Source organism: Ursus americanus, chromosome 12 (assembly GCF_024610735.1).
Source record: "Ursus americanus isolate L20-20 chromosome 12, mUrsAme1.1.p, whole genome shotgun sequence".
NCBI classification, from domain to species: Eukaryota; Metazoa; Chordata; class Mammalia; order Carnivora; family Ursidae; genus Ursus; species Ursus americanus.
In genome coordinates this window covers 3,054,421-3,077,105 of record NC_142138.1, presented here as the reverse complement: position 1 = coordinate 3,077,105, position 22,685 = coordinate 3,054,421, and the positions used below count along the sequence as shown (strand labels likewise).

Below are 22,685 nucleotides of genomic sequence, written 5' to 3'. Positions count from 1 at the left end.
TATCACTTTTCCATGCCCACATCCCCCTTGGGTACATTCATGTTGAGGTCTGCGAAACAGGACCCTGTGTGTGACTTGCCTGCCCTGCACAGGGCTCAGAGAGTCATGTCTGGCTAATGATACAGGACCTGGGCTGGCCAAGACTCCCACTCCCACCGCCCTTTTCTAGCTCTGCTGGGCCCCATTTCCTAGTCTAAGGTTCCAGCATGGGCAGGCTGGAGGGCTTAATGGAAGGGGTTGGCCCTTGACAGATGCAGAGGCCTCCTGACCCCACCTTGACCTTACCACCGCCCCACACCTGATTATGACATGGAAGTATAATGCTTCTGCAATCACAGCATCGATCCCATGAGGGCTGGTAGCGGCTGAGGTCCTGGTTATGGCCCAGGAGCATCTATGGGAGGTGGGAGAGAGGTGGGGGAGAGGCAGCCGAAGGGATGGGGAGCTGGCTGGTGTTCTGGGCAGTGGAACAGGAAAAACCCTGGGCACTTGGGCCATTTCTGTCCTTGGCTTTCTGTAGAGGGACAAGTGTCGGGCAGCTACACCTCCCGCTGGTGGCGTTAGAACAAGCCCTGGCCTGTGTCCACGATACTGAAGGCCTGGAGTATCTGCTCCTGCAGCCGCCAGCGTTCCAGGAGTTTCTTACAGGGACCAGTGCTGGAGAAACTGCTGTGACAGGGTCTGGCAGGAGCAGACATTTAGAAGCAGCCAGAGACAGGACTGAAGCCTGACTGGCCATCAGCCTGAGCCTGGTGAGGTGGGAGACGGCAGGGCTTAGACTGAGCACACAGGCATCTCTAGAAGACTGCTGGCCAGGGTACCAAAGGACCACAAACCTGGACCCTCTCCACTGGTCTGGGGCTACACAGGAGCAGGCGCCAGGCAGGCTGCTGTTGGAGCACACAAGCCTGGGGCCCAGGGCAGGCTCCCCAGGCCCCCGGCCCAAAAGTGCCAAGGCTGTGCCTCGTTACCAACGATTATGGCCTGGGCCACATCTCTCTCTCTCTCTCTCTCTCTCTCTCTCTCACACACACACACACACACGCACGCACGCAAGTGCCGGCAAAGTCACCCTGGCCGTGGGCGTGATGAATGGCCGCACAGTAATGAAATGGAGACATCAAGGCGGGTGGCGGGAAGACGGAGTGTGGCGGACGGGCCGTCCCCACGCGGCGGCAACAAGAAGGATCGCCCAGCGGCCGGGGGCCGTCAAGGGAGAAATTACACATTTACTCTGCCTTTTTCTTACTGCGACGGCGCCCATACATCACCGCAGGGGCTGGGGCGGGACATGCCGGCCAATTTCCAGCATGAATTATGGGACTGAGCAGCATTGAGACGACGCTTCCTGCCGGCCCAGCCTCATCCAGCCCAACCTGAGGCTGGAGATGTTGCCACCAGCAGACAGAACCCCCTGGTTGAGAGCCTGTGGCTCTTGAATGTGGCCCTGTTCCCCTCCCCCACCCATGTAAGAGCACCTGTGGGCACAGAGGGGAAGGATCTGGGACCCATCTAAATGTCTTCTCTTTCTCTTCTCAGATGACTGCAAGAACATTGCCAACATCATGAAGACACTTGCATATCAAGGCTTCATCTTCAAGCAGACATCAAAGCCGTTCTGATTGGCCGAGGACGGGATGGGGCAGGACAGGGTAGCTGCTTGGCCCAGCCCAGAACCCTCCTTTCCCTCACCAGAGGGGAAAAGGGAGAGTGGCACAGCTCTACATCCAGAGTGTCCCCCAGCCTGCCCTGTGGGCTTGTGCCCTGGGTAAGGGCTTGGCCACTCGGCCCCTCTGGAGCAGACACTTTGTGCCCCCCACCCCAACCCCTCAACCTCAGCCCAGTATTAGCCCCTCCCATTGTGGGCCTGGGCTAGGGGGACCCAGGCACTCACCGCCTCTTCCCTGGTACACAGGCTTCTGCTGGGGCCACTGAGCCCCCCTGTGCCCCCTCCCATCTGTAGTGCATGGTGTGTGGTGCCCCCAGGGCTCCAGGACAGATCAGGCCCCACCTTGTGTCTACCCCCATCCCCGCTGTGAACGTGCCACTGAATAAAGTCGGGGAAACGAGACTCTGAGTGTGCGTGGACCAGGCGCTGCTGTGCCTGATGCCGTCCAAGGTGTACGAGGGTTAGAGCGTGTTCCAGGCTGCTCCGGGCTGAAGGCCACCGGTGCAGCTGGCAGTCACTGGAGCACCTGGGAGACCCTCCCTGAATGAGCACGGGGCCATGGGGACTGTGCGCACAAGGCAGTGTTCGACGTGGCTGGTATCTGAGGCCACTGCGATGTGTGAGCCATCTTGAGTGCAGAACCGAGTACAGATGTTTGGGCAAAACTGGCAGTGGCGAGAGGGCTGCTAAGGGCCTCCACGCAGGCAAGTCCCGATGCCACCCCTGTGGCGTGGGTGTGGTGGCCGCTCCCACCACTGCCCCCCCCCAGCCATGGGCAGCACAAGTGGTGGGAAGGAAAAGGAAGCAGCCCAGTCCAACTCAGCAGCTCTATTTACACAGCAGCACCCACACCCCGTGTGGCCTCTCACGGCTTCTTGGCTTTCTTCACAGAAGAGGAACTGGAGGCCGATTCCCGTCGCTTCCTCTGAGAAGACACAGAAGGCGACGGAGTCAGTGGCCCCCAAAGCTCTATTCGGGCTTGGTGCATGCACTTCACACGCAGGGCAGGTGATGCGCTCGGGCCACCCAGTCCTACTCAGCCTCAGAACCCATCGGAGTAACCACGCCCACTGCGGGCACTAGAGGGAGCGAAGCCGGTACACGCCCATGTGTGCGCTCACACGCAGGGCCAGTCTGTGCTCCCCCCGTCCATCCAGGCCCTTACCGAATTGGGCGTGAGGGGTGCGCCCACCACATCGATGATGGTGTCCTTGGTGGGGTCGGGGCCGAGAGTGGGGTCGGGTACCGCTGGCTCGGCAGAGGCCGGGGCCGGGCCGGATGCTGGCGCCGCGGGGCCCCCCAGCACGCCTGCCCTGGCCAGGGCCTCGTGCCGGTGCCGCAGCATCTGCAGCTCGTACTCGCAGTTGGCGCAGGCCTGCTTGAGCTCGTAGAGCAGCACCAGGTCACTCCGCAGCTCATTGAACATGTGCACCAGCTCCTCGGTGGGCGTCGGGCTCAGCTCTGCAGGCGGCGGGTGGAGGGCGTGGGCAGAGCCAGGGTGTGCAGGAAGGCCAGCAACAGGAAGTGCCCTCCCCCACCCAGCCTGGATCGGCAGCCGCGGGGGGGTAGGTGCTGCGGGCCCAGTCCCCACTCACCCACGCCAAGCTCCAGCAGCATCTGCTCCAGGGCCTTGATCTTCTTCTGTCCCACAGAGCTTGGCAGCTTCATCTGCAATGACCCAGGCTGCTAAGCCCTCTCCCCGACAAGTGGTTAAGGATGAGGGGGACCAAAGCCAAGGGGAGCGGGAGAGAAGTGAACCCCTGGAGGCAGCTCTATGTCCGAAAAGAAAATAACCAGCAGGTGGAACAGAGCAAGAGCTTTGACCTCAGCCCAGCCACATCCCTGAAACCTCTCTCTGCAGCACGTGGCACCCCCTTTCCCGGGGCTCCAGTGCCACGGCTGCCGCACAGGCTGTGGGGAGCCCAGGACCCCAGCATGGTGATGGAGGTGACACGTACCCGCTGGCTCCGCAGGGTGACGCCAGCGGACTTGAAGTCAGGGAACTTGATGCCTGCAGTCTCAGGAACAGCCTGGGGGAGAAGAAGTTATGGACACCAAGGTGTGGCAGCGGGAGGGCCCAGGGTTAGTCCTGACACCCCACTAGCTCTAGTGCTCTTGGAGCCCTCCATCCCAAGCTGGGCTGACTCCATCTCCGCACCGGCTTCTCTGCCTCCTTTTTCTGGGGTAGCTTCTTCTTGGGGGCTTTGCGCTCTGTGCGCCGCTGCTCCGCGGTGGTGTCTGCTGCTGTTATCAGCTTCTGCAGGTCCTGGCTGCGCTTCTCCCGCTCCTTCTTCCGGGCCTCGATCTTGCGCAGCTCCTGCAGCAGATACTCCTCTTCCGCCACCTGGGAAAGCAAGATGCCAAGAAGTGTGAGGGTGCCTGGGGGCGGGGGGTGAGGGCAGACGGGGACGTGCAGGGCCACTGGGCTGTCTGTGAGGGGCTCTAAGAGGAAAGAGGCCACGAGGGAGGGGAAGCGGTGTGGAGCAGGGAGAGTGGCTAGTGAGGAAGGCAGGAGAACCTGGAGGGGAGGGAAATGAGAGTATGCAGGATGGAGGCAAAGGGCTTCAGGGCAGGGAGGTCGTGAGGCTCCGGCTGACCTGCTCTGGGGTCCGGTTGTAGAGACGCTCTAGTTGTTCCTTCCGCCGTCGCTCGTGCCCAGCATCAAATACTGGTATCTTGAGGTCTGTGCCTGGCACAGCCCGCACGTTGGCAAGCTTGGCACAGATGTGGTAGTACCGCTCCTTCAAGTCCTCCACAGAACGCTTCTGAGGATAAAGCCGTGGTGGGAAGGGAGGATGAATGCCCAGAGGCATAGGGAAGGGGTCGCATGAAGGCAGAAAGGGGCCTGCCGGGCGCAGGAGTTGGGCACACATGCAAATGCATGACACCGGCTCACCTTGAACTGCTGGTGGTCGTACCGGTCATGGATGACTACAAAACGTAAGTCAAAGCGGCGGCTGAGGTCAAAGAGATGGTCCGTTTCTGCCTTAGTCCAAGCGTCATCGTGAAGGTACAGCTGGTACTCCTGCTCTGAATACACGGGAACCTGCACAGTCTACCGGCACAGAGGGGCAGAGTGGGGCACACCGCATCAAGTCACGGCCGGCGAGCTCCAGCGCCCTGGGATCGCGGCCCCTCCTGTGTACTGCCAACCCTGAGGCCGGACCAGAGCAAACCCTCTGCCTGGGGCCCTGCACAGGGCAGCCTGGAAATGAGGCTTCCAAGCGAGGAACCACACTGCTGGCCTCGAGACCCTGGCGGGCTCTAGGACCGCAGCCCGCCTCTGGATTCAGTCCAGGAGCGATTTCACCATGCCTTCAGCTCCAGAGCCTCAGTAACAGGATGCATGCCCCTGTCCCCAAGGTTAAGGTGAGGGGCTCACATGTAAGTGCTTCTATGGAGTCCAAAGGTTAACTCTGGAGCAGAGCAGATGGCTAAATACTGGAGAAAGGCCCAGGATCCCAAAGTCCATGGAACCCTTGTCTGAAGCACTCCTGCCACCCAGTGGTCACAATGAGACTTGCAGCTCCCCCAGAGCAGGCCAAGGTCTCTTCTCTACAGAAAAGGGGCCTCAATCCTACTCCCAGCACATGCACCCCTGCACAGTTCCTGCCTCCCCTCTGCCACACCCCAACCCCCAGACCTTCCTCGGGGAAAAAAAGCACCACCAGCAGCTGGCCAGTCAGTCAGAGACCCCAGGAATGCGTCAATGTTAGGCTGGACTACAGAAGTCCCTTTTCTCTATCAAAGACCATCTTGGCTCTACACCCGCTCTCAAGACCTATTTCCAGCTGCCTCCTGGACTTCTCCCGCTGGAGGTCCCACATACGCCTCAAACTTAGTATGTTCAGGTGATAAGATGTTAACCAGGTTTACTGTGGTGATCATTTTGCAATATACACAAATATGAATCATGTTGTACACCTGAAACTAACAGAATATTATATGTTGATTATATTTCAATAGAATTACATGCGTGTGTTCAGTACTGAGCTCATCACCCTCCCTCAAACTTCTAGCTTTTCCAGTTCAGTTCTCAGTCATTATCACCATTAGCCAACACAGGTGCCCAAGCCAGAAGACTAGAAAGCATTTTTAACTCCTACCTTTACCTTTGGCCCCTCCCCTTCCACAAAGCTGTGGCGTTTACTCCAGGATCTCTGTCTCCACCTGTCCCATGGCAGTCCAGACCACCACCACCACTGCCTGCATCAGAGAAGCAGCCTCCCCACCGGCCTCTCTGCCTCCCTCTGATCCTCCTCCAAGCAATTCTCTATCCGCAACCAAGATGTGATCTCTCTGACCAGTGCTACCTAAAGGCCAGCATGCAGACCAGTGCTGTTTGCAAACTGGTACCAGTGGTCTACGTAAGCATGGAAAGTGAGAGTAGGCATTTATAGAAACCTTTATGAAGGGGCACCTGGGTGGCTCAGTCGTTAAGCGTCTGCCTTTGGCTCAGGGCGTGATCCCAGCATTATGGGATCGAGCCCCACGTCAGGCTCCTCCGCTATGAGACTGCTTCTTCCTCTCCCACTCCCCCTGCTTGTGTTCCCTCTCTCACTGGCTGTCTCTCTCTCTGTCAAATAAATAAATAAAATCTTAAAAAAAAAAAAAAAAGAAAAGAAAAGAAACCTTTATGAAATTTCACAGAAATCACATATGAAGAAACATGGGGGGTCGCCTGGGTGGTTCAGGTCGTGATCTCGGGGTCCCAGGATTGAGCCCCGTGTTGGGGGGGGGTTCTACTTCTACTCAGCGGGGAGTCTACTTCTCCTTCTGCCCCTCCACCCCCCTGCTCATGCTCACTCGTGCTCTCTCAAATAAATAAATCTTTAAAAAAAAAAAACACACAGACTTGTATTTTGTCTTTTCTTGTAAACTTACTATCAGTCTCTGATGGATTGGAAATATTTTTTAAAGTCCTTCACCACAGATAATTTGAGAAGCACTGTTCTAGAATAATATCTGATCATGTCACCCAACCATCTCTTACTAAAACACTCAGAAGTTCTCCACTACACTAAAAGTGCCTTCTAGATAATTCACAAACTCCGCAAGAGCAAGGATTGTCTGGTTCATTTCCTATCTTTGGGGTTCAGCAGAGGGCCAGGCACACTCTAAGTATCAATGAATATTTACAGAATCAACCAATGAACACAGGGGTGGATGACCTGGTCTCTCTGCAGCCACTGTCCCTCATGCACCCAAAGTTCCAAACAAATGACTAGCAGTGTCGGGAACATACTAGGCTCTCCCCTCAGCCTTTGTTGTTCTTGCCTAAAGTGCACTCCCACTTCCACATTCCTTCCCACATAGATAACTCCTCATCCTTTTGATCTCTTTCAGGCATTAGCTTCTCTGGGAAGTCTCTTGGTTTCCCATGTATTTCAATTGCATTTAATTAAAAAAAAAAAAAAAGCTCAGGAACTGTATAGCCAGTTCTGCTCTTAAGGAGCTCACAGGCAAGTGAGGGAGACACTCATTCGTTCAACAAATATTTATCCTGGGCCTGCCGACCTATGCTGGGAACACAGTGCTGAATGAGACAGACAGTGGTCTTACCTTCTCAGAGCTCACAGTCAGCTGAAAAAATAATATAGTCCAATGTGGCGAGTTTGATGCCAAAGGTACACCTAAAGCTATAATGAGTGACACCTGATCCAGCCCGGGGACAAGGATCGGTCCGGGGAAAAGTGACAGGAGACAATAAGGTTACTTTGAAAGAAGAGAGTGAAGTGATCATGATTCTGTTTTGTAAAGACAACCCGGCAGCAGTAAGGACAGACGGGCTGAAACAAGAGCCTGGGAGGCCGGCTGGCAGGTTTTGGAAACAATCCAGCTGAGAAGTGAAGAGGCCTGAACTAAAACAGTAGCAGTGGAAGGTAGACAACAGGGCACAGACGTAACTTTGGTTAAAACCACCGGACTTGGCACTTGGACATGAGGGTGAAGAAAGATGCCATCACAGGTGACCCCGTGTCTCGGGCTTGAGCAAGAGAACAGCTGGGGAGCCACAGACTGAGAGTGGGGCCCAGGAGCAAGCAGTACTGGAGCGAGGACCATGAGTTCATCTTATTCCGACTTCATTCTCCACCTGTGCTCACCATGATCTTTCTACGACTTGAATGGGATCCTGACAGTACTCTATTTAAAAATCTGTCAGTCACTACCCAAAGACATCAGAGCCAAGCCCAGATTCCTCTCAGGCCGTACCTTCCACCATGTCCTACCCCCGGCTTTAGGCTCCATCAATAGGGAAACGCCTGCAGCATACCAAACATGTGACTGGTTTTCTATCCTTTGCTCCTGCTCGCCCCTCTGCCTGAAAAGTCACCATACTCCTTTGCTGACATCGCCTGGTGACATCCTTTAGGATGCCAACTCCAGCTCTAACTGCTCCAGAAGCTCCCACGGCCTTCAGGTCCTCCCAAAACAGCACGTATCCTACCAAACTGTAATTGCCTGTGCCTCTCCCCACTCCCTCCCCAACAATATGGAGAGTTTCTTACGGGCAGATATTGTTTCTGGTGCATTTTTGTGTTCTCAATGTCTAGGGCTTGCCTTGGCACGAAGCAGCATTTATCAAATACAAAATGAACATTCTTTCATCTTCCTCAAATTGTGTCATCCAACCTTCCCTCCCATCACCTCAACACCTCACCTCTTGGTTGTCCCATCTCAATCCTACACCTCCAGCCTCTCCCTCCGCTGGACCTGAGGAGGGCTGAGGATAGTGGTGAGATGGAGGAAAACCAGGTCTCTCCAGGCTGGAGAAGAATGGTGGGTCACAGCCGGACGTGCTCCATCCGCAGAGCCTGTGAGCCATCCAGGCAGAGCTGTGCAGGTACAGTTGGCTACAGTGGACTGAGGGGGAGAAAGTCAGGACTTGGAAGTCCTGGGATCAGGCCTGTGTTTTCAGCCTCCAAGACCAGGCTGCTCCAGGCTGCAGGGACTGTGACAACGTAACATATATTGGCTTGAATAACAGCCTAGGAAATCCTAGCCTAGCCCAGCTCTGCCTCTCACCAGCTGGGGGAGCGTGGATAAGGCCCTGCTCTGTCTGAGCCTCAGTAATCTAGACCAGAGATGATTCAGCTTGGACTAGGGTGCCAGCACAGGGAATGAAGAATAAAGGCAGACGTGGTTTATTACAGAAACAGAATCAGCGGGACTCAATGATTAGATGTATCACTGAGATTTAGTTCAAACGCCACCTTCTCAGAGAGGCCCACCCTAACCACATTATCTAAATTAGGCCTCCACTATGCCTACAAGTTCACTCTTTAAAACTCATTTCATATTCCACTCATACCCTAGTTTCATTTTACTGATGGCTCTTATCTGAAAGAATCCAATTTATTTGCTTACATGTTTGTTTTCTATCTTTTCCTACCTTCTTTGTCCTATTGTTGACTGAAATAATTGGCGACTACAGGAGAAGTTAAGTCAAGGATGAGTCCCAAGTTTCTGGTTTGGGTAGCTGGGTGGACAGTGGTGCCATTCACTGATATGGGTGAGGAAGAGAGGGAATGGATGAGTTCTGCTCAAGGGTACCTACTTGAAGTACTTGTGGGGCCTTCACGGACAGACATTAAGTAAATGATTGGATGTGGCTCTGGACTAGAGATATTAAGTGGGGTCACTGGCATATAGCAGGCAACTGAAGCCATAGAGAAAATGAGACACACTAGGGAGAAAGTACAGAGAGACAAGGACACAGCTCTGAGGAACAGCCACATTTGGAGGGCCAAGAGAAGCCAACAAAAAACAGACCAGATCCAGGAAAGGACAGAATCCCATGGCTGGAAGAGACCCATGAAATCTCACCCTGCAGGTATCTGCCATGTGGACTGAATGGATAACCATGGTTGATACAAAGACTGACCGTGTCTCTGGAGCCAACCCCAGGAGGCTGAGAGCTCCCAGGAGTAGCTGAGAGTGGCTGAGCAACCTTGGCTTATGTCCAAATGGTGACGGCTCACCTTATTGAACCTGGCGAACGGGTAGTCCTTGCCCTCCTCAGCTGCCCGTCGCCAGTGGAAGAACATAGCTCCATCTTTGCGGGCTGGGTTGGTGAATGGCATCCACTTCCAGGGCCGCACCTTCTTAGAGCCCAACTTGGCTTTCACTGTGCGGTAGCCTTGACCAGTGTCACTGGGTAGCAGTGGGGGTGCATCCCTGGGAGCAGGGTTTGGAGAGATGAGAGGTTAGAGTCAGAGGTGTGCAGAGAGCCTCTGGGACCAGGCTGATCTACCCTAGAGCAAGGAAGTCATATCCTAGAATGACAGGTCTGAGCTCCTCCTGCATCCTACTAAGAAAGCAGGAGCCCAGACTGAGGAGGGCGGCAGGGACAGAACTAGCAGAGAAAACCAGGAGACAGGGCATGCAGACTGGTCAGGAACCAGAACCTGGGGGGTTTGGGATTCTAATACTTGCTTCTTGTCAGAGTAGAGCAGTGCATAGACCTCTCGGTGCATGCCCTCAGGCCTCTTGAAGGTCAGTGTCTCAGAGGACTTCTTGGACTTTTTCTGCGAAGGGAAACCACAGGATAGGAACCACAGTCTAAACTCCTTTCCCTGAAAATTCTCTAGCCCAGCTCAATCCCTGAACAAAACGTGGCACCTACAGGTACAATGACACGCTGCGAAGGCCCACTCACAGGGGCACCCCTAGTTGGAGCAGGTCATTCCCCTCCCCAACCCCACCTCACCTGTGTAGAGCCCCGACCTGTCAGAGTAGAAGATACTTTTCCACCGTTTCTCAGAATGTCACACCGACTTGGTGCCACCCCGCCCCCCCCCCCATATCCTACAAGTGTCTCACTCTTTTGGTGCTCCCATCTCTTATGAGTGTCACACTCTCTTGGTCCCCACCATTTCCCATGGGTGTCCCACCACTTCCATCCCAACCCCATCAAGGTAACACATGTTCTCTGTCCCGTTATGTCACACCTTTCCGCCCATCTCCGTAGGAGCGCAGCACTCCACCCCCCACCTGTCTCCCCCATCTCTCTCCCGTTGTCTCTGCTCCCCACCACTTCACTCCCAGTACCCAAGGCGCCCCTGCTACCTTGTCCGGGTTGATAATGTCCTTCTTGCTGATGGTCCCGGAAGCTGCATCCCCCTCTGGAGCTCCGAGTTCTAGAATGTCCCGCACATCCGCGCCTGTAGCCATCGCGCCTGACGGGGGAGCGCCCCGAGGTCAAGGGTCAGTGCCTGAGAAGGGACCAGGCTCAGGCCAGGGGGCGGAGCCACTTCAGCCCCAAGTGAGGCGGAGTGAAGGGGCGGGCCGCTAGGAGGACGGCAGCCCAGTCGGGTCGGGGGTTCCCCCTGTGTCCCGCCGTTTGTGTCTCCCTAACGGCCCGGTCTGCCTCCTAAGCCCCAGCGCCTCCGCACCTGGATTCTCCGACTGCCAGGGCCACCGCTCCCCTATCCCCGCAAAGCCGCGGACAGAAACTTCCGGTCGTGCGCACTCGAAACGCGGCCGGCAGGAACACTTCCGGTCTGTGCTGAGCGGAAGTGGAGCCGGCTGGCAACCCAATGAGAAAGCGGCTGACTGTGGTGAGCCTGTCGCCGGCCTTGGCTCCCACGGGCTCGCCAGTGTTCGGGAGGCTGCGTGCTTTCTGGCATTTTCCGCTCTACGTTGCTCTGTTGCATCTCGGGCAATAAAAACAGCGCAGAGCTTTGTGACCTTGGAAGTCTCTTAATTCTTCTGAACATGTTTCATTTGTAAAATGGAAATTGTAATGACACCTGCTTAAATGAAGTACCGATAATCCATGCAAAACATCAGTAAATTGCCTGGAACATTTAATCTTTTATTAAATGAATTAGTGGTATTAATGGCCCCTGTTCATTAAATGCTAAGTGTGTACCAGGCACTGTGCTAAGCGTCAGAGATGAAGAGCTAAACTAGTCAAGGCGGAGCATCCCAGGATGACTGCCAAGATGGAATGAGGTCTGGAGCTTCACTTGCACCTCCTCTGATGGAGCTCCCCTCCCATGGGGCTTTCCTGGAGCCAGCTTCCTGGAACTAAACTAGTCTCGGAGCTAACTGCACTAATGTGGGTTACAAAGAGGCAGCCCCAGGCAGGAAGCAGCTAGAAGTCTCTCTTAAAGGAAGAAATTTACGAATCTCCGTGGAGAGAGCGACGTCTATAACAGGAGGTCCTGAGGAAGGGCAGAAGGGACAGGGAAAACAGCTCTCAACTTCAGTCTCTGCATACCAGCCTGCAAGCATGGAAGACACGTAGCCATTGAGCATGGGGCCAGGGCTTGTTAAGGCATTAAGGAAACCAGACCCCAAGCCGGCCTGCGGAAGAACCAAGTGGGGACTGGAGGAGCACACAGCCTGCACAAGTTAGCTATCAATGCTGCAGCCTGGGGCCCCTGGGTGGCTCAGTCGTTAAGCGTCTGCCTTAGGCTCAGCGCGTGATCCCAGGATCCTGGGATGGAGCCCCACATCAGGCTCCTCCACTATGAGCCTGCTTCTTCCTCTCCCACTCCCCCTGCTTGTGTTCCCTCTCTCGCTGGCTGTCTCTCTCTCTGTCAAATAAATAAATAAAATCTTTTAAAAAAAAATGCTGCAGCCTATTCTGGCTTGGAGGGGACAAGGACACAGCAGCTGCAGGCCTACCTACACCCCAAAGCTTTGGAGAACTGGGCCTGGAGGTAGAAACCTTGCCCTTTTCCAGAGACCTGATTTCTGGGTGAATCCTCTGGGCTCTAAACAGTTTCTAGGCAAAGCCAGGGTCTCATGCAGAAACTGCCCACAGGGTAAGGGAATAGTCCTTGGAGCCAGAAGTGGACAAAGCAATGGGTAAGAGTGCTGCACTTCTGCCTCAGACACTTGACTCTACTTGTAGTTAGTTGTGTAATTATTTGTTTAATATATATCTCCCCTAAGAGGTTTTTTTTTTAATTTATTGTTTTGTTTTGTTTTTTGAGAGAGAGAGCACATATGAGTGGGGGTGTGCAGGGGAGCAGAGGGAGAGAGAGAATCTCAAGCAGGCTCCATGCCCAGTGCAGAGCCCAACGCTGGCTCAGTCTCATGCCCCTGAGATCATGACCTGAGCCGAAATCAAAAGAGTCGGACACTTAATCAATGGAGCTACCCAGGCGCCCCTCCCCTGATAGATTTATTTCTATGAGGATCATTGTACATAAAGGTATGTATATATCAAGCATTGTTCTAGGCTCTGGGGGTGCAGTGGGTGAATGAAATACAAATGTCCCTTGGTGGAGCTTATATCTAGTGGAAGAAGAGAAACTCTGAGCATATAAACAATAAAATAGTGTAAGTTTTGATGGTGACAAGAGCTGTGAAAAAAATAAAATAGGGTAATAGGTTGGGGGACTACTTATGTAGTATGGTCAGGGAAACCTTCCGTGAAATCTGAGCTGAGGCTTAAGTGATAGAAGCAGCCACAGCGTACCTGGGGAAGGAATGTTTCAGACAGGAGGAAAAACAACTACGAAATCCCTAAAATGGAAGGAACTCTATATATTAAAGGCACATAAAGAAAAAAGGCCAGTGTGGTGGGCGGTGAGTGAGGAGGGCGAGAATAGGAAGACTTGAGATCAGAGGTAAGTATAGGAGTAAGGAGTTTGGGTTTTACCCTGTGAGCAATTAGATGTTTTCCTTTCTTGGCCACAGTCTAGATTCTGTCCTCATCCTTGGAGTGCCACTGTAGCTGCTGTCATTGGGAAATTCCCCTAGATGACTGGTCCAGAGCTTCTCATCCCTTGGGGAAACGGAGTCCAGGGATTGGGAAAAGGGGACAAGAGAAGGATGCCTCTCTCAACCCATCTGAGGAGCCACTGCCCACACTTCCTCGACCAGACTGCAGGTGGCAACAGGTCCCACTGTGAGAACGGAGAGGGGCTTACTCTTCCATACTCACCCAGCACATCCTTGGTGGGAGCACGGCATCACTTCTGGAGAGACTCTCTCACAGCAGTGACCTATTGCGGAGCCAGGGACAGGGACTTCAGGCCCGGACACTCTGGGGCTGCAGAGCAGTATGAACCCATGTAGGGCACGTGGGAGTGGGCATGATGGCCTGTGGGGGCGCGGTGGGGGGGGGGGGAGGCGGAGCTGGAGGCAGGAGAACCAGGTGCGAGGCAGTGGTAGCATCCCCTGGAATTAGGAACTGATTGGATGTGGCCATAGGAAACAGCATTTGAAAGGGACCCAGAAGCGCATCCCTCCTCAGCTTGTCTATTCACATCTGGGCCCAGAAATAGTAGACTGGGGCTCCCAAGGGCCGGGCCTGGCTCTCTCCTTCCTTTCTTCTTCTCCCTTTGCCCTCCCCCCTCTACCTCCTCACCGCTCCTTAGCAGCGGCATTTTCCAACTAATGAGGGTAATTTTCCCACTTTTTAAAATTTCCCACTTTTTAAAATTGGGCAAAGAGCATGGTAAGGAAAGTCCCACAGAAAGTGCTACAGCCAATACATGGACAGGTAAACATGCAGCATCACTGGTATACAAAGAAATGAAAAATTGAAAACTATAATGAGATACCAGTGTTTGCCTTCTCAGGTAGGTAAAAACCGTAAAATAATCATTGTGATACCTATTCTTGACGAGAGTACTCCTGCACTAGTCACCAGCCTACCCTGTTGCTGAGAATGTCAGTTGATCTGGTTTTGATCATTGGTTCATTCAACAAGTTGTTTAGCGCTTACTGGGAGCCACTTAGAACTGCGGCACTCGGGAAGCCTGGCTGCTCCAGTCAGAGAAGCATGCGACTTATGATCTCGGGGTCATGGGTTCGAGCCCCAGGTTGGGTGTAAAGATTACTTAAATAAATAAAAAATTAAAAAAAAAAAAAAGGAGGAAGCGTGGCGCTCTATTCCAGGCCCTGCGCTAGCCCTGCGTATACAGCAGCAAAGACAAATGTGATCCCTGCCTTCAGCGGGAACAGTTATTCCTCGATCAGGAACAAGTAGACGGAGCGGGAGCTGCTGATCAGGATGGCCCCTCTGCAAGGCCCTGAGACTCCCAGGCGGATCCCCTGGGGGGAAAGCCCGCGGGGAGCTGGCTGCAATCAGGAAGTCGGGGGCGAGAAGCTGGAGGACAGGGACTCTGAGGAGGCTTGTGTGGGCCGGATCGGTTTTGTGATCCTGAGCGATGAAGACCTCTTCCAGGAACGACTGAAGGACGCCGGCCACGCCAGCAGCCCCTAGTCTGAGAGTGGAGCGAGGCCTTCTTGCGGGGCTCTCTGGGCAGCCCCCAGGCCCCAGCAGTGAGTCTACAGACGGGCAGCCCAGGGGGCACTCCTCCCCCATCCACCACAAAGGAAAGGATTGCTGTTGGTGCCCTCACCTCCACGTACTCCAGGGTCTCTCAGGCGCTCTCTACCCTCGCGTTTCAGTGTTTCTGGAATTCTCTCTCCTGCATGCATCCCCCTTCTCTTTCCCGGCCAGTGTACTACCCACAGTTACCATCTTTTCAGAGTGGATTCCGGGCTCCTTCCCTCACCCCACCCTCACCTCTGGACTGTCTTGTGCCATTCAGCTTCTTTTTCTTTTTTTTCTTTGCAGAGCAGACTTCCCAGCTGCCAGAACTGTGATCAAATAAGTTTCTATTGTTTAAGCCACCCAGTCTGTAGGAGTTCTGTTAGAACCGCTCCAACTGAGACATTTTTCTTTTAAATACATGTTCATATTTGGCAAGCCAGTCCTTCTAAAGTCTGGAGTCCCTTATAAAACTTTTTTGCAAGTCAATTCTTTTGCTTTTCTAAATTAACCAAATGAATAAAAATCAAAGTCAGAGACAAGACATCGCACCTTGTACCACTCACCTCATAGAAAGTATTACAAAGCTCGGTGGTCCTCTTTGGGGTTGGAGGCCACATGCCCAACATCCGGGCCTGCTGCTCTGACCCATTTACCGGGTAACCTGTAAGGTTAGAGAGGAGCCTGGCTCAAAAAGGGGTTCTCCAGTAGGTCCAGGTTGCAGTGCAAGCTGTGTTGGCAATTTGGCCTGATTATCCAACAGACCCAATGGTCTGGGAAGTATCTTGTGACGAGGATCTTATATATACGTTCAGGCAATCTCAAGGGGAGAATCACAGTACCGGCACCCAGGATTCCGAAGTAAGGCTGTGATCCCACCTGCAAACAAGCCGCCATCACTTGAAACGCAGTTTCTGGCTCACAACCGGGCCCAGTAGACACTGAATGCCTGACCATGAGACACTAAGTAGGAGACTGGAACTGCCCAACATGAACTGAGAATTATCCCATCCCCTGAGCCATCGAGATGGGGATGCAAGTCAGCATCTCATGCTAAAATGTTAGCGGTACGTAGACCTTTCTTCTTTTCCCTTATAAAGACTTAATGCTCTAAGTTTCACCATAATCACTGTGTTAGCTGCATCCTGCAAATTATGTTACATTTTCATTATCATTCTAATTTCCCTGTGATTGCTGCTTTGATCCATAGTTCTTAGAACTATGTGGCTTACTGTATTTCTAAATATTTGAGAGCTTTCTAGGTATCTTATGATCATTGATATCTAATTTGACTCCACTGTGGCCAGAGAACATGTCCTATATAATGCCAGTCCTTTTAAATTTACTGAGATTTGTTTGACGGCCCAGCATATGGTCCATGGGTGAACATACCATGTATACTTCAAAAAAATGTGTGTCCCACAGATTAGTATAGAGTTCTATAAACACCAGTTAGGTCAATATGATTGACAGTATTGTTCATAGAATCTCCTTTATTGTCTTTTTTTTTTTTTTTTTTTTGGTGTATTGTATCAATTGCCGAGGAGGGTTTAAAATCTCTAACTATGATTGTGGAATCATCTGTTTCTTCCTTTAATTCTGTCTGTTTTTCTTCCGTATACTTTGAAGCTCTGTTATTATTATAACTGTTGTATCTTCCTGGTGAATTGACCCATTTATTATTATGAAATATCTATCTTTATCTCTGGGAATAGTCTTTGTCTTGAAGTATACTTTAGTTGATATTATGGCCACTCCAGCCTTCGCAAGCTTGCTGTTTGCATGATACATCTTTTTCCTTCCATTTTCTTTCATCTTTTTGGTAGGTTTACATTTTAAGTGCACCTGTTATACATATTTGAGTTTCAGTCTTTTTTGTCCCTTTGGACAATCTCTACCTCTTGAGACCATAAGTGTTGGATGGGTAGCAAAAAAGAACAAGCTTAAGCCTGGCCTCATTTGTACCTTTCTCCTCGATGATGAATGCTAGCGGACACTACAGGCTTTGTAGTGGACCAAATAGTTTGCAGGCTGTGTTGAGCAGTTCAGTTTGCAAGGTCACCTGGTTGGCCCATAGACAAGCATTTGGTCTCTATCAGGGCCCCGCCGTAAGATAAAGCTGTTTCTCAAAGGGAGATCAATTATTTACCAAACAGGGCCCAGCTTCCTTCATAAATCCCAGGGGCTTCTTCTGCAGTGTTCCTCCCGGGCTTGCTACAGACTCCATCAGCATATGGGACATCAACGTGATTGGAGTTGGTGGGTCATGGAGACCAAGTGGCCTATTTACATGGCAACCAACTGGGCAGTTTTCCTTTGTTCTGGATTCCTCTCAAAGCTGACAGCTTTTCAGGTCACTCAGTAAATGAGTGGGGTGCAAGACACCCCAATATGATGTATGCTCTTCAAAACTCCAAGAAAACCACCAAGTGCCATATTTCCACCAATCTAAGTCATCAACTGAGAAGCACACCTTCATTTATATTCCACTATGAAGAAGTTTTTAAAACACTCTCAATTAAGCCATAATATACCATTAATTATAAGATGAATTCTCATATCAGAGATGTCAAAATGTGAAGAAAAAAAACATTGTGAATGTACTAAATGCCACTGAATTGTTCATGTTAAAATGGTTACTCTTATGTTATGTGAATTTTACTTCAATTATTTTTTAATGTGAACCAATGAAATGGTATTCTGCCCCTTTCGTATGTTAGGAGGTTATAAGGTGAAGCAACATGTACTTAAGAAATGTGTTACCTCCAGAAACATCCCTGCAGTGTATTTTCGTGGGGTTTACTTTATTTCATTGAATCTAAGATGCTGTGATCCTGGCACATTCTTTTTTTTTTTTTTAAGATTTATTAATTTATTTGAGAGAGAGATTGAGAGTACAGGGGAGGGGCAGAGAGAGAGGAAGAGAGAATCTCAAGCTGACTCCACACTGAGTGTGGAGCCTGATGCCAGGCTCGACCTCACGACCCTGAGATCACCACGTGAGCTGAAAACCAAGAACTGGACGCTTAACAGGCCACACCACCAGGCGTCCCCTGGCACATTCTTGATTTGAGGCTTTCACAAACTGCGTCACTGTTCCCTCCTGCTGACAAGGATAGTCAGGAGTCACTCATTAACCTCAACAGAGGAAGAAAGAGGAACTTCCTCCAGCAAGGGAGGTTCAAGGGGGTCGAATTATGGACGCTCCCAGTCATCTGAATGCTTTCTTTCTAACCAGTGCTCCAGCATTCCCCTAAGAGACCTGGCAAGATGTCACTTCAGCCGATACAACTCTCAGTATCACACTTTAGATTTGATTTTCAATTATAATCGGCCCCATGATTATAAGTAATTTTTATCATAGACATAGAAGGTCAATGGTTTGGGACTTGTCTTGAGCCAAAATTTCAGGATATTGAGCTCCACATTCTTTTTCTTTACTCTGTCCAGAAAGAAACTGCTCTGCAGCGGCTCCCAAAGCCCCCTGCTCCCGTGCCGCTCTGTAGCAGAGGCCATTGGGTTCCCCGAAGCTTTGCCTTCAGTGCAACTTTCATTCAGGTGATAATTGATCGCAGGTGATCATCTATTAGCAGCAGGTCCAGGGCTGCCTTTGATATTAGCTGGGTTTTCGCTGCCCAAAAATAAATACCGAATTCATGACTGTTCTGATATCGTCTTTATCAGTTAACGGCATAATTTTTAGTTATGTTTTCTCGTAAAAACAAGCAGCCAAAATTGTTCCAAGAAGAATTAGGAAACCAAATAGAGCCATAACCATAGAGAAACTAAAAATACTGTTATTGAGCTACAATTTTAAAAGGTAAGAGGCGGAAAATTGCGAAGAGATGTTCTAGTTGATCTTCAAGGAACAGAGTATTTCTCATTTATTCAGTTGGCTTTAGAGCATATAAGAAATTGAAATTTTTCTCAATTCAAATTATGAAAATAGCACAATATCAGAACCTAAGCGAGGAACCCTTTGAAGAATACATAATTCTCACCTTATATAAACCATTTAAGGAAATAAGAAAAGGCTGAACATCACTGGTCAGGGCGCATGGTGGGGCAGAGCCGGAGGCGGGACAGGCAAGCTACACCAACGTTGGAAAAACCATGCCAGGCAAAGAACTTGCACCAAGACCAGGACTGAAGTACATTCACGTGGGTGATTCAGCTCAAGAAGTCTGATCACTGGGTGTCATGGGGTCTGGTGAGATGGCTTCTCCCAAGAGCATGCTGAAAGACGTACAGATGATGGCTGAAATCCTGAAGGATATGGGGGTTACAGAATGGGAGGAAGACTTAAAAATCAGGTGTTGGAGTATGCCTTATAATTTAGGGGCGCCTGGGTGGCTTAGTCAGTTAAGTGTCCGAGTCTTGATTTCGGGTCAGGTCATGATCTCAGGATCTTGAAATTGAGCCTGGCCTCAGGCTGCACTGGGCATGGAACCTGCTTAAGATTCTCTCTCCCTTTCCCTCTGCACCTCCCCCTGTGCTTGCTCTCTCTCTAAAATAAATAAATAAATCTTCAAAAAAAAAAAAAAAAAAGAAAAAGAATGTGCCAGAATCACAGCATCTTAGATTCAATGAGCATGCTCACTCTCTCTCCCTCTTTCAATATGTATATATATATTTTATATTAATAATTTTAAATTTTTAAATATGACCGTCTTAATAAATTCAATATCCATGAATGATCTCAAAGAAAAAAAGTCTCCTAGCAAACTAGGAAAAGAACAGCCTTAATTTGATACACTATTTGTTCTTAATAAAGCAATGATAAAAACCTACAGCAATGGGGCACCTGGGTGGCTCAGTCAGTTAAGCATCTGGGTCTTAGTTTGTGGCTAGGTAGTGATCTCGGGGGTCGTGAGATGAAGCCCTGTGTCTGGCTCCACGCTCAGTGTGGAGTCTGCTTGGGATTCTCTCTCTCCCCCTCCTTCTGTCCCTCCCTCCCATTTGCGCACTTGCTCTCTCACTGTCTCTAAAAATAAAGACTTTAAAAACAAAACAAAACCAACAACAACAACAAAACTCACAGCAAATGCCCTCCACACTCACTGGTGAAACAACAGACACATTCCAATCGAAGTCAGGAGTAAGACAAGAATGACCTTTATCACCGTTACTATTCAAAATGGTTTCAGGTGTTCTCTCCAATTCAAGAAGGGAAGGAAAGCAGTAAGAGGTATAAACATTAGATAAGAAAGAGGCAAATTGTAATTATTTGCAGATGACACTACCGCTTACATAGAAAAACCTAGAAAAATCAATTGATACACTATTAGAATGAGTAAGAGAATTTAGCAAGGTGACCACATACAAGATCAAAGGGCAAAAATCAATAGCCTTCCTATACACCAGCAATAACCAATTAGAAACTGTAATAGCAAATAAGATTACATTCACAATAGCAACAAAACTATTAACCACCTAAGAATAAACCTAAAAAATAGAATTTATTTCAGGCCCTTAAGGATACAACAAAATTAGGAAATCCATCAACCTAATTAATCACATTAATAAAATCAAATTGAAAGGTATACAATTATATTATATAGCAGCTGAGAAAATTCAAGAACCATTTCTGGAAAAAACACTAAGTAAAACAAGAGGCGCCAGACATTTCCTAACTATGATAAAGAGTTAGTCTATTTTCCTTTTCTAAGAAACCAAGAGCAAGCATCATATTAAATGGCTAAATGCACTGCCATCAAAGTCAGGATCAGGGAAGGCAGCGATCATCACTGTCCCTCAAAATCTGTTTTGTGTAAAAGTGAAACAGAGGATTTGAAAACGGGAGTAACAGGAGCATGTGGGTGGCTCAGTCAGTTGAGGGTACAACTCCTGGTTTCAGCGCGGGTCATGATCTCATGGGTTTTGGGATCAAGCCCTGCGTTGGGCTCCGTGCTCAGTGGGGAGTCTGCTTGAGATTCTCTCCCTCTGCCCCTCCTCCCATGCACCTGTGTGCTCTCTCTCTCTCAAATAAATACATAAATCTTTAAAAAAAAATAGAAAAAGAAAATGGGGGTAACAACTTTAGATAGCAGATCTCATTCCAGAGTCTGCCAAAATATAGAGGGGAATGCTCCCTCTGTAAACAAGACTACTTTTGGTTTCATATTATACAAATAGGATGGAAATTGAAATCACATTTGGAGACTGATATTGATCAAAAGGCTCTTACTTTCTCTTTTTTATTTTTATTTTTAATTTTTTAGAAGATTTTATTATTTGAGTGAGAGAGAGCGAGCAGGCAGAGGCAGAGGGAGAAGCAGACTCCCCGCTGAGCAGGGGGCCCAGCAGAGGCTCTATCCCAGAACCCTGGGATCATGACCTGAGCTGAACACAAACACTTAACTGACTGAGCCTCCCAGGTGCCCCAAAAGGGTCTTACTTTCTTTTTTTTCTATTGAAGCCATTGTCAAGCACTATCCAGATTTATTCATACCGCTCCTGTCCTCTGCTTGAAGGAAAGATTTTTAAATTACCCAAACGGTCCTAAGACCTAGAGCTGGTTTGGGCGATGGGGCAATGGGGACGATAGGGTGATGGGGGCTGGTGGCAGAAAGGAGGGTCTGAAGTGCAGCCAAGCCCTGAGGGCACAAATGCTGTCACACCAGTGGAGGTGGGCTCTGGCATCTTTCCCTACTCTTCTCATGCTCACAAGTGGTGGCACCTTTTTTTTTTTTTTAAGATTTTAATTATTTATTTGACAGAGAAAGAGAGAGAGAGAGAGCAAGCACAAGCAAGGGGAGTGGCAGAGGGAGAAGCAGACTCCCTGCTAAGCAGGGAGCCCGATGTGGGGCTCCATCCCAGGACCCTGGGATCACGACCGAGGCTGCTGAAGGCAGACACTTAACCGACTGAGCCACCCAGGTGCCCCTCTGGCACCTTTTGAAATCCTATCTCAACTCTTACCTTGTTTTAGATACTGGAGTCTAGGTTTATTCCTTTTTTTATTAGTTTTAGACAGAGACAGAGAGAGTGGGGTGGAGGGAGCAGAAGGAGAGAGAGAATCTTAAGCAGGCCTGAGATCAAGACCTGAACTGAAATCAAGAGTCCGTTGCTTAACTTACTGAATCACCCACATGCTCCTGTTACCCCAATTCCTTTTTTTTTTTAAGAACAAGAACAGAAACCCCACCAAGATGGATTCTAAACAAAGTTGGGGGGTGGGGCTTTTAAGCAAGGGGTTTACTGACGTCACACATTTGCTTTCCATCTCTGAGAAAGAGCAAACATAGGTTGCATTAGAGCAAAAGAGCAGAGTCAGGTGGAGGTGTGATGAGGGGCTGTTTTGAGTTTCTGCCTTAGCCCTCATGAAACCGGTACTGTGGGTTAAGGTCCTTGAGAAGCATACTCTGAAGCAGAGATATTATGATATCTGTTAGATTGTACTCTTGGTACCAATATCTGTACAGGGAAAGGGGAAAAGTGGGTTTGGGCTTCCCTATTATTAACATTATTGTATTAGTTTGAGGGAAAAGTTGGACTGTGATAAAATCCCAACAAGGCCTCGGTTGGCCCCACGAAGTGCTCTGAAGGTGAAATGACCCTTCAGAGTTGTCTCTAGATAGAGTGAGGGGACCAGGCCCTTGTATTCCCATCCCAACAAGTCATCATATGTGGGCTATCCTGGGGAGAAGAATGACCTGAGTGAGACAAGAAGACTGAATTACTTATAAGTAAAAGGATATCAGTTTTGCATCAGTATTTTCCGCCAAAACACTTTATACCAGAAGACAATAAAGTAACATCCATAAAATACTCAAG

The 22,685-nt window shown here is 50.1% G+C and overlaps 2 protein-coding genes across 16 annotated transcripts in view; one reads left to right on the top strand and one right to left on the bottom strand.

The window, feature by feature from the left end:
• Nucleotides 1-2,071, top strand: part of ERI3 (ERI1 exoribonuclease family member 3) — a 126,414-nt gene extending 124,343 nt beyond the window's left edge. For all 14 annotated transcript variants that reach the window (XM_087865819.1, XM_087865823.1, XM_087865822.1 and 11 more), the window contains one exon: nt 1,540-2,071. In XM_087865819.1, the coding sequence (XP_087721945.1) occupies nt 1,540-1,622 (83 nt within the window). In that variant the 3' untranslated portion in view covers nt 1,623-2,071. The remainder of the gene's footprint in view (nt 1-1,539) is intronic.
• Nucleotides 2,072-2,482: 411 nt separating this feature from the next.
• Nucleotides 2,483-11,163, bottom strand: DMAP1 (DNA methyltransferase 1 associated protein 1). 2 transcript variants are annotated; one of them, XM_045799729.2, is made up of 11 exons: nt 11,065-11,163; nt 10,739-10,884; nt 10,106-10,197; nt 9,652-9,847; nt 4,566-4,724; nt 4,267-4,434; nt 3,828-4,013; nt 3,628-3,699; nt 3,265-3,337; nt 2,835-3,130; nt 2,483-2,594 (listed from the first exon to the last, which is right to left on the bottom strand). In XM_045799729.2, the coding sequence occupies exons 2-11, from the start codon at nt 10,841-10,843 to the stop codon at nt 2,535-2,537; spliced, it is 1,407 nt and encodes a 468-aa protein (XP_045655685.2). In that variant the 5' UTR covers nt 10,844-10,884; nt 11,065-11,163; the 3' UTR covers nt 2,483-2,534. The 2 variants fall into 2 exon arrangements, with proteins under 2 accessions (XP_045655685.2, XP_045655686.2); XM_045799730.2 differs by having other exon boundaries at nt 10,739-10,848; nt 11,065-11,133.
• Between the last annotated feature and the right edge of the window lie 11,522 nt (nt 11,164-22,685).